General features: G+C 40.3%; 1 protein-coding gene across 9 annotated transcripts in view; it reads right to left on the bottom strand.

Moving 5' to 3' along the window:
- rnf111 (ring finger protein 111) overlaps positions 1–15366 on the bottom strand; it is a 34997-nt gene that overhangs the window by 3391 nt on the left and 16240 nt on the right. For 3 of the 9 annotated variants that reach the window (XM_079463768.1, XM_079463772.1, XM_079463769.1), the window contains 8 exons: positions 11230–11387; positions 8536–8757; positions 8116–8462; positions 2766–3018; positions 1388–1757; positions 1185–1310; positions 931–1048; positions 448–525 (listed from right to left, as the gene is read on the bottom strand). In XM_079463768.1, coding sequence (XP_079319894.1) covers positions 448–525; positions 931–1048; positions 1185–1310; positions 1388–1757; positions 2766–3018; positions 8116–8462; positions 8536–8757; positions 11230–11387 — 1672 coding nt within the window. The remainder of the gene's footprint in view (positions 1–447; positions 526–930; positions 1049–1184; positions 1311–1387; positions 1758–2765; positions 3019–8115; positions 8463–8535; positions 8758–11229; positions 11388–15366) is intronic. The other 6 variants (XM_079463770.1, XM_079463773.1, XM_079463771.1 and 3 more) reach the window with 3 other exon arrangements.

Here is a 15366-nt window from a genome sequence, read left to right as displayed (position 1 = left end):
CCGCTGCTTCTCTCCCGCCAAAGACATAACCACCGCATGAAGAGCAGCAGACACGTGCTTATTTTAACAACACTAGTGCAGACAAGAAGAGCAGGTAAGTGGACACAAACAAAATGCAGCAAATATTAAAGCATTTGTGTCCGTCAGTCTGTTTACTGTTTGCTATATGTCCAACCTTTCAAGGAGATATGGGATATTTTATTAACAAAAATGTTATTATCTACAATTAGCATTATTAGTCCGCATGTAAACATTTGTGACCCTTTGAAACACCAATCTAACTTGGTTTTTATAACAAGCATCAAGAATGAATTGATTTCACTAAGTTTTGGTATATTCAGTCAACATTGTTCCAATGATTCATGATCCTTTAAGGTATTTGTGGCATAAACTTTACCGTCACCCTAGTATTTTTATGGTCATTAATGCTTTTGTTATATATCTAACCTCATAGGTACGTCCAAAGGTCATTCTGGAAGATATGTAACGGATGTGCGGATAGGTCACTTCAGACATGCCAGTGTGCTAAAGGAAACAGAGACAGAAAATAAATAAAAAAAGAGAAAAACAAAACAGAAATACATATTCACAAGAGGTGAAGTTAAGGAAAAACACATTAGTAAATGACTGCCCAAATCTGGACCATACTCAATTTAAAACGAGTGGTACTCCATAACTTTCAAATATAATTTTAGACCATCAACCATATCAAATTCAAATTTCACACTTGAAATGTCTAATGAGCCTCCATTATAATTTGTGATGCATAATTCATGCATCCATTCAAATTACCCCTGAAATAACAGATGTTACGGATAGGGCGGCTCGGGGCTGCCACCATTAATCTGTGCCATACCTGTGAACAAATCACGACTCTTTATTTATGCTAATGTATGCATATATCTCTGCTGGAGGAGAGAGGGGGCTTACCACCAGATGTAGGGGGAGATGATGCAGTCTGGGTGGAGGGTGATAGTGGGGCAGATGGTGTAGGTGTCCCCCCGAAGGGTAGGGAGCTACAGTAACACCAGCCTCAATGCCCAGCTCCCTAAACAAAAGCAAGCGTATTACATGTCAGCATACATTATAACACTTCTCCTAACATCATGTATTAGATTTGTTCGACTGTGTTAGTGACTGCTAATAATAACCCGAATCAAATGCAAAGTTTGAAAGCACTTTACCATGCGGTCCTCTGGTCAGCCTGCCGAGGGTGCGATGACATGGTTTGTGGGACGTGAATGTGATGCCCGTGACCGTAGTTAGGGTGCATTCTGTGGGGATGTGGCGGTGGCCTCTCGTGTGCTCGCCTTGGGGAGAAATAAAATTGTTTGGAGGAAAAAAATGTGTTCCATCATACCATCCATAACATCCAACAGGGACTCACGTTGGGTGCTGCATCAATCTGCGTCTCTGAACCTCCATTCTCTGCAGCATTTCGTGCTGGTGGAGCCGCTGGACAGGGTTGGGGCCTAGAACGGCGGGCAGGTGGTGCTGCAGCGCCTGGTGCTCAGGGGGAAGATGCTGAGGCAGAGATGCGCTGGAGCCTGGTAGATGGTGGGCAGGAAGAGATGGTGGAGGGGCCGGTGGCGCTGAGTGCCCTGGGGCATGAGAGGGCAGTGGGGTGTGGAAAGGGAGGACAGGGTGTGGGATGATATAGTCTCCCTGCGAAGGAGGCTGTTGAGGGGGAGGGGCATTGCCGTGGGAGTGAGGGCAGGAAGGGGGCTGGTGGTGAAGGGGCCGTGGCAGTGCACCATCTGAAAGAGATAAAAAGGAAAGTTAGCCAATGGAAGAAATCTCATTTCCTTTTCTTTCCGAAAAATGTCTGACATCCAAATATGACAATGGCTATAAAATAAGGGAAAGTGTAGCTTGGGGATACAGTCTTTTTTTGTAATTACACTAGAATGGTTGAGCTTTATTGATCGGCATCACGGAGGATAATTTTTTTGTGTGTAAGAATACAGGAAAAATACAGAGTGTAAGAAAAGGGGAATGTGCAAACAGGTGCTCCAGTAAGCTGCGAGTGGCAATTACTTCACTAAATTCAGACCCACCGGGGAACCCTGCCACGCTCATTTATATTCCACACACCGCTATTATGAGGCGAATCGGCAATTAAGTGGGACTGCTGGGCACACTACCTGCAGCACTTAACACATTAAACATCAGGTGTTTCATCTAATTACCATAAAGCACAGGCACCAGTTTCAGTGTCTTCACACAACAGAACAAAAAGAAATATCTCACATCAAACTGTATATTACTATCAGCTTTATAACATCTACTAAGTCAGGGTGTAACAGTTTCAAATATCTTACCATTATGTAATTACGACTAAGTATGGTACATTTTTCATAAATTGATACTGAGTGTATTGAATACATTCCAAGCCTACATAAAATAACTGATATTCTAAAGTGATAGTTCAGCCCAAAATAAAAATCATTTTCATCATTTATTCACCCTCTTGTCATTTCAAACTTTTTTTTTCCACAGAACACAAAAGAAGATATTTTGAATAATGTTGGTAACTGAACATTGACTGAATTTCTAGCGTGTCCATACAGTAGAACGGTTACCAACTTTCTTCCAAATATCTTCTTTTGTGTTCTCTGGAAGTAACAAAGTCATAAAGGTGTGAAACGACAATGAAGTGTACTGCAGTATAAACAAACATGCAGTTATTTTATTGAAGCGAACAATTTCACTTTTACACTAAATGCGCACAACTATTATTAATTCTATTGAAGAAAAGAGCTTACAGGGAGGATGGATGTAGTGCCTGCAGGAGGAGAGTTGAGGAGGCTGGGGCTGAGGTTGGCCCACTATGGCTGAGCTGAATGAGTCGGCCACAGTCTGCTGGCTGGGCCCATGTGCAGCCTGGGTAACGTAAGCAGGAGGCCGGGAGGTGGAACCAGGACAGCAGGGGTCGAAGGCAGATGTGCTGTGGAACCCTGTGCTGCTTGAACCACTGCTACGCACAGCACTGCTACTGAGATCCACAGGCAGAGTCTGCTGAGACAGAGCCAGACAGAGAAACAAAGAGATAAAAGTTAATGAAGCAGCAAAAGTGCTATGAGTGCTAATGGTGTTCCCATAGCTAATCTGGTATAGCTTGATGCTAGTAATGCAAAGGTCATGGGTTTGATTCCAAGGGAACATATACAGGTATGTACGGATCAAAAGTATACGTTAAATGCTTTGGAAGAAAGAGTCTGCCAGATGCAAAAAAAGTATATGCATGTGTTCATGGATAAAACCTTCATGAGCAAGGAGGCAACTAGATTTTCATATTTTTTCTTGAGAAATTGTAAACGGTGACAGCCCATGCCAGTCACACACACAGCTAGGGGTTCAAAGGTGCCCGAACTAAATCAGATGTATTTTTTAACCAGAATGCCGTGAATGCAATTCAGTGACAACATGTGATAAATGCATGTGGATTTACCGCAGCAGACTTCCTTTTTTTTAGATTTCTTTGACCAAAAAAATAATTTATTTTGTTAAAGTATGCCTCTCCTTCAGCATCTGATGCACTGCAGACTGTATGAATAACAGTTTTTCGTGGTGGGCAAGGGGGGCAGAAGCCCCGAATGTTTTCAGTAAAGCCCTGAATGTTTTATGTGAGTGGGTCCTTCTTGTAAAAAAAAAAACATTTACAGTGTACAAGCAGTACTGATGCTACATATGAGTGCACGATCAAATCCACCTTTTGCCGAACTACATTCTCATCACATATCAGATCATACTGGCATTTATTTTCAAGAAAATGAAGAAAATATTTGAAAAAGGCTAACAGGTGTTTATAATAAAGTGAATGGTGAGGTTAAGGGTAGTAGAGACGTCTTATTTGTTCTCATCTATTTAATAATTTTTATACATCATTACAACAAGATTACTTATTTACCTTGCTGTGTTGAAATGGAATGAAGTCTAATTTTTATGAGTTTGTTAATAGCAATCTAATTGAGGTGGCCAAACAAATGAAAGGGATTTGCTACGGACAGAAGCCGAGGTTGAGGTCCACTTTAGCTGTGAGGTAGCCAGCGCGATGAAAGTACCTAAATGTCACTTTTTCCATCTTTCTTTTTTTGTTTAAGATATATTATAAGGGCTTTTTTCCTTGATTTGATAGGACAGTCGAGAGAATACAGGAAAGCTTTGGTAAGAGACGGGAGTGGGACTGGCAAAAGACGTGAATAAGTCTCACTCTGGGCTAAGCACCGGATATCCACTCACCTTAGCCCCTGCTCAAAACTATACACCAACTTGTACAAACCCCACACAGAAACGCCCTAATTTTGCAAAGGTTTAACAATGTTCTAATTCAGAAAACACATAATAGTAATCTTTCAACATCCACAAAAACACCCACAAATCCCAACATATCCATGTAGGTGACTGACAATCTCGAAGGAACAAGTTAAGAATGAGCTGAGGAGGCTACACCAAAACAAGGATTCAGGACCAGACAGTATATTTCCCGGAGTCCTGAGAACTTGTGGCGTTCAACTAAGTGGAGTATTTCAGCGTCTTTTTATCTTGAGCCTAAAACATCATGCCTGGTTCCAGTACCAAAGAAGGGATGTTCTAAGGAGCTTGATGATTTTAGACCGGTTGCACTGACATCACACATAATGAAGACTACTGAAAGGATAGTATTGGATCCAGGTCGGTGTGGACTACGCCGTCATATACATGCTGCAGAGAATGTACCCACACCTTGACAGGACTGGCATTACTGTGAGAGTCACGTTCTTTGACTTCTCCAGTGCTTTTTTTACACAATACAACCAACGTTACTGGAAAGGAAACTAGAGGTAATGCAGGTTGATGCCTCAATAATCTCCTGGGTCACTGATTACCATACAGGTAGATCTGGTAATTAGCAGCATAGGTGCACCACAAGGAATTGTTCTGTCTCAGTTTCGTTTTACCCTCAACACTTCTGATTTCCAGTACAACACAAAAGTCATGTAACCTGTAGAAGTTTTCCGATGACTCTGCTGTTGTTGGGTGTATTGAGATGGGACAGGTGATGGAATACAGGGCACTTTGTGGAGTGGTGTGAAGCTAACCACCTACAACTAAATGTGCCAAAAACAAAGGAAATGGTAATTGCTTCAGGAGAAAAACAACCCATCCCTGTCTGTATTAGTGATTGTAGTGCGGAGATCGTGGATTCTTACAAATACATTGGGTTCCACATTGAAAGTAAATTCAACTGGACAAAAAACATGTGTGGCAATTTACAATAATGGCCTAAGTTTTTGCGGAGACTGAAGTCCTTTTATGTGTTAAGTCCTCTTGATGTTCTACCAGTCTGTAGAAGCCAGTTCCTTCTGCTATGCTGTGGTGTGCTGGGACACTGGTGTTAAAGTGGAGGATGTCAACAAACTTAAACTCATCAAGAAGGCAAGGTCAGTCATTGGAGAGGATCTGGTTCCGCTGGAGGTCGTTGCTGAAACAAGGTGTCCAGACTCTCGACCATCATGGACTGCACACCTCTTACCCTCTTTCATAATGTGCTTGTTGCATTGAGGGGTAATTTTAGCTGCAAAATGATCCCACCCCGGTGCAACAGTGAATGCTATCGACGGTCATTTGTACCTTCAGCAATAAAGGCACCATTCATGTTACACCTGTGAATAAAGTACTTTTGTAGATACAGCCTTCTTTGTTTCCTCAACTCTATGTATACTGTGTATATCCTGTGCATTCTTTGTATACCCAGTGAAGATTGTTTTTGTATCAATATATACATATTGATTTTTAAATATTCTCTTTAGATCTCGTCTATTCTATGTATATTTGAACATTATTATAATGTATTGTTTTACACTGGTTGTAATTGTACTGTTGTGTACTGTACTGTCGCCTGGCTGCTCATGCCAAATAATTTTCCCACAGGGGATTAATAAAGGATCTATCATCCTAGAATAATTTACAAGGTTTTATACTACTAACAGTAATCATACAGTATAATTACAGTACACACTAACAGAACTTTATATTAGAGAAATTTCACTATTCTGTATCCAGTTAACTGTACTACATGAACACCCTCACACTTGTGATTGTAAAATTTACAAATTTGTTTTTGTAGCCCTTTTCACATTATTCTGTTTTTGTAAAACTCAGAGATCACTACTTGTAGTAAAGATAATCTTTTGCCAGAAAACCAAGAAACTGCTATAGTAGACGAAATTGGCCCAAAGGTTTGATGAAGCCATATTTATTTATTTATGCAGCTGTATTCTGTATTGTGTTGCATACCCAGTTCATATTGTTCTTTGGTTTTTGTACTTGTCTTGTAAGATAATCTACTTCATCTTTTTCTTCATTTTGCATTTTGCTCTATCTGCACTGCATTTTAATGAAATAGGCACTGAGCTGTAAAACTATTATTGAATCACAATAAGAGATTTTAATAACAGTGTTTTGATTTGATCTCACCAGTGATTAAGACAATGTTGTAGTGCCAGTGTTTTTGAGGATTGAGTGTCATGTCTGGGGGAAAGTTAGTTTTTTCAGTTTTAGGTTGAAAACTTAAGAGTGCGTAGCTTCAGTTTGACCTAAAATGATGAGAAAAAAAACTTTTGAACCAAAGCATTTTGGAATTCTCATGAAACCAAGGCATTTAGCCCAAATCTAATCCTTTGCACACTTTGATGTATAAACCATGCCTGACATCATCCCGTTCTGCTAGTGCCTCCTGTATGTGCATATGTGATCACTAGCTAACAGCACTTCTCATGGCCCCATCATCAAAGGCCACAGTCTTTTGCCATTCATGCATTCTGCATGAAAACAACTTCCTTTTCATGCTAAACACCCTGACAGCCCCATTACTGGTCACCCTGTTTGGAGTGTAGCTTGTGTGCTTATATGTGTAGAAGTGTAGAATCGCACAACAAACACTTTTACACTCTTTTAACACATGCAATATATACACATATTTGTGCACGACGCGACTCTGCGGCCGCTTTATCTGCTGGTAAATAACAGAATTCAGCCGCCAACACAATTAACTCGATGTGAATTATTGAACAACACTGACAGTAAGGCCTCAAACTAAACCCCCTGTGGAAATGTGTAGCTTCACAAAAAATTATTATTTCATTAAAGTGCTTTAGATTTTCTTCTCTTTGTTGAAACATGAATGAAGTTTTAGCATTTGAAGGAGGCAGAAACTCAACTAATCCTAAATAAAAAAATATGCTGTTAAACGTAAACCATCGGTGATATGACAAACAAGACATGTTATGCTGTGCAAAGTCAACGTCATATTCTGATATTTTTGGTGACACTTTACATTAAGGTTGTTTTTGTTAGCAATAGTAAATGCATTAGCCTACAAGAACTGAAAATGAGGAACACAGTTTTTCAGAATGTAATAATCTATGTTAATGTTAGTTAATGCCACTACACCTTTTCATATTAGTTTATTGTTAAAAAATATGTTAAGTAATTTTAACTAATAACTAACAGTTAAAAATGTTGATGTTAAAATGTATTAGTAAAAGCTGAAATAAATATGGACAAAGATTTACAATTTCTGAAGTAGTATTGTTAATTCATGTTAGCTAATGCATTTAAGTGATAGGTCACCCAAAATAAAAATACTGTCATCATTTACTCATCCACTTTCTTTCTTATGCATAGCACTCAAGAAGATTTTTTTGAAGAATGTTGTTAACTGGCCCTCATTCACTTGTTTTGGTTTTGTGTCTGTTCAATAGAAGTGAATGGGTACTGCTGGTGTTTGGTTATCAAGATTCTTCAAAATATCTTCTTTCGTGTTCCGCAGAAGAAAGAAAGTCATAAACCTTTGAAATGACAAGATGGTGAGTAAATGATGACAGAATTTCCATTTAATTCTACGTTTAAAAATACAACCTTACTGTAAAGGGTTATTGATTTTATATTTATATAACTTTATAAGGCTTTCATTTAAAACATTCAAAGGGCGATAATAAGAACAATTAGAATTATGGCTTTTAAAATGACTTTTAACCTAAAATCATAATGCCGAAGCCTCACTGGCTTCACTGATTTTCTAATAATGGCACCACAGCGGCCCTGAAGAACCATGCAGGTATAAAAAAGTACCTGGTCGTGATACTGGTTGCTGATGGTCACCCCTCCACAGGGTGCAGGCAAGGCAGTGGGTCTCTCCAAAGGGCAGCTGGACTCTGGGAAGGGCAGGGAAGGGGGGACCGGAGCTGTGTGATGGTGGTGGTGAAAATGGTGTGAGTGACTGTGAGTGTGCTGGGCGCCAGACTGCGTTGAGCCGGACTGCTGTGTAGTCCCGCCCTGTAGGCAGCCCGAGTGGGTGTGTCCCAGGGAGAGGTGACCTGGAGAGGGTCCGCTGCAAGGGGAGTGCTGGGGGCAACAGGAGGGTAACCTGGGCATAGCCACTCCACCGTTCTCAGCCGACATGTTTCTTCTGTTGTCATCTGATAAACAAAAACCAAAAGGAGGTGAAGAGATGTAAAAGTAACATTTACTGTCTATTACGAAATAGTTTACCTTCATTGGCAGTGGTGTTGGTAACTCTGTGTCCTGGCACTCCACTGTGGCTCTGTGCTGCCAGTGTGCTATCAGGGGCAGCTGCCGAGCAGCTACTGGAGGGACCAGGACCCTCCTGCGGCGATTCTGAGGTACAGGCATTACGAGAAGAGGAAGATGATGAGGAAGAACTGACCGGCTGTGGGTGTGTGCTGTCAGATGTGGTTGGCACAACTGAAAGATCTAAAGATGGTTCAACAATCACACAAACAAACAGAAACATGAAGAGTGAGCTTTCTCTCCGAGCTGAGCTCTCTCACGGTCATAACTTTAAAGGGGTGCAAATGTCTGCAGATGTCTTTCTCAAACTCAGTATGTACATTTTCACACTCAAGGACTTCATTCACCAAGTGGCCCATGAGGAAAGCTGCTCATTAACATTCCATTGTGAGTAATCCGTCTGCTTTTCATATTTGCAAATTAATTTCTCACTCCATCAAAAGAAATGCAAATGCAATCATATCTCAGTCTGCTCTGGTCCCTTCCCAACAGCTATAGACCCCGGAGAAAAGGAAACAAAAAGAGGCAATTCTTGACAGTACATCAAAACGAAACTATGTAAATTAGGTCTTTCTTTGACAAACCTTGAAATTTAGAAAAGTATCACAGATTAATGACACAACCACACAGACTGAGATTCTTTATCCCGACTGGCAATTTAATTGGTTTCTATACAAGTTCTGAGTCAATCTATGAAACCTTTGGCTGATTCAGAGGCACCTTGCATAACAGACAGATTCCATTAAGATGCCTACAAATGAAATCAGAATTAGGCCAAGTTACATAGACAAGCAAAAGAATGCTGTCGCTGTCTGCTGGTCTGTGGCTGTTACACGCTGAGAATGCTGTGCAGCTGTAGAGGCTATTAATGCCAGCGTGCATGTTGAAATCCCTACCATTACCTTAGGGGGGCGCCCCGCCTCTCCAACGGCACCCCCCGCCCCCTTTGAAGGTCAGGTTAATTTTATTTTCTATATAACGGCATATCACAAGAGATAGCATTATGGTATTAAAAATTCTCCTCTGCTCTCCGTATCGGGTTCCAACCTGATGCTGGCACACATACACACACACACGTGCGCGCACATACACAGGTAAGCTTTTCTATATAGGTTTGTGCCGGATTATAAATCATAACATATTGTATCTACATTTAGCATTAATGATATTAATCATACTAAAAGCATCAATAATCGGCATGTTAAGAGCATTTCATAATTAATCATGTTTTAATCGGAGATGATTTAGAATCAGTTCTAGTATGAATGGCATGGTTAGGCTACTTGTTAGTAACTTTATAATTTCTGCTCATTATAAATTTATTTCAGTTGTTACATTTTGATGTCAGTAGATTTACTAAATATTAAAATAGGCCACTAGGACTTCACTTTAGCACCAGAGCCAACAACACATTTTCTCAGTTACCATGCTTTTCTAGGTTTCATACTGTGGGTATCGGAATATAAAACAAAGTGCTTGACTAAACATTAGATGTAAACTTTTTATATACAGTCAGAACAGACTGGGCTCAACTGATTAAATATGATTTATTTAGTATTGTCTGGACCTCTGCCGCAATGAAAAAATAGAGACCGGATACACCCCCCCAAAGCCGTAAACCAAGGGGAAACACTGTGAAACGTTTTAGATTAATCATTATAACACAGACGGCCGCAATCCACAGTGCTGAACAACAGTGACCGAATCGTTCCTCGCCCCCTCGCTCAGTGAAACAGAGACAGAGTGGACTGCTCGCTCAGAGTTGAGTAGATTAGAACTGACATCTAATATTTCCCAAAACCCACACAGCGTTGAATCGGGCTGATCTAACTTTCATTCCCCTCTTCTTAATCCAGACCTGAAGACCATAACTGAACCGCTGAAGTCAGGCAGACACTCGTCAAATACTCATCAAACCTGTTAGGTTTGAATGAAAGCCTGAACACAGTCTCTCCCTCAAATTCAGGCCTCAGCGAAAGCAGACAAATACGTGTTTTTAATCGTTCTGGTTATGCAATGTGTATCTGGTTTCAGCCGTGGTTACAGCTTTTGGATACCTTGGGAACAATATTCAGAGGCCTTTTCATGTTGTGAAATGGGGGATATTGAATTCCATTTGAGGTGCTGCTCCTGGGCTTTCAACTCTTTGGAATTGCTGATGCTAAATTGCTTGGATTTTTTTATTTATTTGTGAATGCAGCCAGTGCAAACATGAAAAGTATGGATCCATATACCACTCATGCTCCTTTTCCTTTAGAGCTTTCAACTGCACAACATAATGACAAATGTGGCCGAGGGACCCCAATATAAAAATACCTGAAATCTGATTCAAATCTATTAGCAACAATAATAAACAGAAGATCTAATATCTTAATAAGTCCCCGATTGCCATGCACACGGAGTACTAATAGTGAATAACAATAATATAGTCTTGACGTCAAAAATGCGTGAATTAACTTTTCTGCATTTGAAAGTGACATCATATGACAACATTTTTGATATTTTCTTAAAATGAAAAACACGGTTTTACAGGGGCTGGGCCATTTTTAAGAAATACTAAAAGACTCAAGGGTTTGCGCTATACTGCTAGACAGTGACCATTAAGGAGCTGGATTTCTTTAAATGGATCTAGATAAAAAGACAGGATCTCCTTACCATCCTCGTCCACGGTGAGGTCCACCACCTCTCCAGGACTCTGCCTGAGTGGCTGGATGACGGTGGACAGGCGATGGCGGCCACGCCCCTCCTGAGCACGGTTCTGGGAACAGCTGGGACCCCAGTGCATCCTGCCATGACTTCCCACTGAGCGTGGCCTAGACAACACACAGATTGTTCCTTAGATTAACTTCATGTCAACACTGAAAACAAAGAATAGCATAATCTGTCCTGGATTCTGTTGGAGCAGGCCTGGCCTTTTGTTGTCTCCACAAAGCTTTAGAAGTGCATCAGTGCAAGCTGACATGAGAGATAGGGCAGCCAGACGCAAACAAATATTATGAACCTTTAAGAGAGTATGTGACTATGCTTATAAGATCAGAACCGGTGTTTTTTTTTTTTCACACACATGTAACCTGACATCAACAAATAAAGTCTGGTTACATTATTTGCGACCTTTGAGGGGAATACATTTATGTAATTATTTTCATCATATTTTTTGACTAATTTTTTTTATTTAATGTGAACAACGAAGGCTAGTTTGTCTGAGAAGAGAGCAACCCCTCAAAGTCTGTGCTCTCTGGTGTAAACAGTGTGAGAGGTGGATAAGCTTGTGCATGGAGGAAAGGGGAGGGGCCAATGTGACTTTATTGTTATGCTGCCATTTCATGTCAAATAAACCATCATCTTCTGCAAATAACATTCAGAATATTTGAAGTAACAAAAATGCTAAGTAACTGTACTGGGACATTCATAAAACATATGAAGTAACAATGTTGTAGTTATGTTTATCATTTTAAATAACTGCTGATTATGATATTGTAAATGAAACAATATGGCAGTTTTACAGAATTCCAAACAAATAATTCTGGAATCCTGCAATCACTCTTGGAATTCTGCCCCTCAGTGAGGATCCGATTCCATAGGAGGGGCACAGCGGCCCTGGCTGCCGTAAAGCAGAGTGTGACTGGGAATAGAGCTGTTCTCCAGGCTGGGATTTAGAGGTCTCAAGCCCCTGTGTCAAGAGAATGGGGAAGCCCCCTGCCTCCCAACCTAACACTGGTGAGCCTGTTAACCACAGATTGCATCATTAAAACATCAAAACAAAATGATTACCAACAGGCATGGAGGGGAGAGGGATTCTCCTGAGACCTGAGGAGCAACTCCAGGATGCATAGTTTCCTTGAGAACGTCCCTGTGTCAGTTATCTTGAACTCAGATTTGACAATAAAGTGACTGTAAAATACTGAACTAGATGTCATAATCTATTTTTTTATTGTATTTTATATTGTATTAGTTCACTGTGAACACACACACACAATGTAGCTTCTACAGCAAACATTCATAAATGAAAAATGCATACATTAAAATTCATACAGGAAAATCAAACATGAAAGAAAATACCAGACGGACACAAATGCACAGGTTTTTGCACAGGTTGTATAAAACAAACTTGTCTAAGGTGGCAAACACATGACGAAAAATGTGGCATTTATCTGCAGGCAATAGCGGTTGAGGTTTAAAGTCAAAATTATTTAAAATATATAATGTGTTAAACCGAACAGCACCATATATCATAAGGTCAATAGTAACTTGATATTAATTCACAAATTAATTGAAGCACTTCTAACATAATCATGCCCAATATACCCAAGGGCCCAAGTTTGTAAAAGCTTTGAGACTATACGGACACACTGCTATAGATGCAAATGCGAGTGCAAAGGAATACCTGAACCTGTCTGTGACGCTGATCTGTACCTAACAAAATCACAGGCAGAGACAGAGACATCCATCGGGACCTCTGTCTAATTACCCACGAGCAGGCCTGGGATTACTCTGTAAATTATACCTGGGTGGCATTTGGATTTTATGGCAGGGATAGGCTTTCTAAACACATGAAGTGATAGGGAGAGGTCTAGAGAAAGGGTAGAGTTATTTGGAATTTGAGAAATGCGAGTCTCTCCACAGTGTCTTGTTTGCAAATGTATTATAGGAATTACAGCGAGGGCATGTGATCAATGTGCTTTTCTGAAGCGGCTGGAAAGGTCAAAGCAGGGGCTCCAACCACAACAGCATCTTGTTTTCAGGGCCACACAAACAGTTTCAGGCAAGAAAAAAAGAACAACAACATGAACAGAGGCTTCCTGATAAAAATGTATTTCAGTGGAAAAGCTTTATTGCTCATGTTTTTGACTCTAGACACTTAGAGCCACTCCATCAGCTGAGAAAGAGCCAGGCGGCATGGGGAGATGGGAATCATTACATGAGATCACTCTTCCTGCACAACACACATCTAGCTCCAGGAAGCACTTTCCATGGGCATGGGTGTAGACTACAGAGCGGAAGGGAGGAGAGAAAAGAGGAAAACAGAACGAGAGAGGGGGTGGGGCTTCAAGATGGAGGAAAAAACTGAATCCTGCTGCTCTACATTATGACTGTTTATAGCTCTTCTACACAACATGCCTACAAATAGACGTCCTTTCTAGGTCTCGCTGAGAGAGCTCTATAATGAAGCTGAAGAAAGCTACATAAAAGCTAAATTGAGCGGTGAACACATCAACAGGTTAAAAACAGTATAAGAGGGAAGAGATGAGGGAATAGAGATGGGAAGCAAAAAACAACCTAGTGTCTTCTCAAAGATTTAACAGAGAAAGATTTAAGTTTATTACTCCAACTAAATGGCTGCATTTATTAGTGATTTTCACAGAATTATAATGCTTTTAATCAGGGATGCACTGATATTAACATTTTGACGGATTCCTTTCTTTAACACTGGGACCAGATACAGTCTCTAAATATGAATATAACATTCTCTGAGTCTGAAACAAAAGGCAAAAAGGGGACAACTGCTTTTCTTTGAAAACATTCACTGCAGAAAACAAGGCAACCATTAGTTCTCTTTTCCCAGAAAATCATGTACCAGGCCTACTTTACACTATAGTTAAAGATCATTTTTCTGGAATAGGCCTAGTTTTTATTTAACAAACTAATTATAGATGTTCTTCCAGAGCAACCCAGCCAGAAGTGTGTAGTTCTCCGGACAGAAAGCATTCAGAGTATCTGATTTAAACAATACGTGTTTGTTGCAATAATTTACACATTCATAAACATCTGCATAAAGTAACTGCATCAACAATATTTTGCTACTAAGAGTAAGTGAAGGATCAGTACTACTTTTAAGTGCGAGCAGCATGCACCTGAACTGGTTCAACCAAAGGAAATGATTTATATCATATATCGGCCTGATTTTATAAACGATACCGATAACATTTAAATGTATCATTTATCGGACTAAACAAAAGTGTAATTTAATAAATACTTTGAATAACGCGATGTGTAATGTGTTTTCACACACACAATAGGTAAAATCACTGATGAATGTATTTGTTCTGACTGAAACACCTATTCTCCATTCTCAACCGTGCACACACAAAAGACCCCCATTTTCCTCTGACCTTGATCACGTGATATTTTCCTCTCATGAGCTGTTATGCCTCTCCCTCCCCCTTCAGTAAAGACCAATCCAAACCACACCACAGTCCACAGCGTACACACAGTCTGCAGATCAGCACTCACAAACACACAAGCCCACATTCCTGCATACACACACACACACACACAGTCCCTGCACGAGTACACAGACACAGCTCTTGACGCTAAAGTCTTATAAAGGCAGAACCGCATGATTCCTGTTGTGTGAAACGGCATAATAGTGTGCGTGAACTTTAAGAAAACAAATGAGACAGCTGATCTTACTGATGCGGAGAAAGAGATAAAACATGTGCGAGTGGAGGAGGGGAAATCTGATTTAAGAAGAGAAACATCTTTGATTTAATAGTGGATGAGCTTGGTGTATGTGCTGATGTTTTTGTATCTGTAGTTTGCTTGATATATAACGGGAAAACCTAATACACTGAAAGCAAAATCAGCAGGTGAGTCATTTTAAGATTATAAGGTGTTTGGAAAAACCCTGTGCACATGTATGCCTCTTTTAAGCTTCTCTAGAAGGGCAACGCCACAAAAGGACGAGAAGAACTGGAAAATTTCTCATCTCCATGTGCCTTTTAGATAAACATTCCTTCAGGTCTCTCTGACCTGGTTTCGCCTCATTCACAACCTTTGGTGAACACCATGGGA

This window comes from Barbatula barbatula (genome assembly GCF_947034865.1).
Source record: "Barbatula barbatula genome assembly, chromosome: 1".
Lineage (NCBI taxonomy): Eukaryota > Metazoa > Chordata > Actinopteri > Cypriniformes > Nemacheilidae > Barbatula > Barbatula barbatula.
This window is presented reverse-complemented; position numbering and strand designations above follow the sequence as displayed.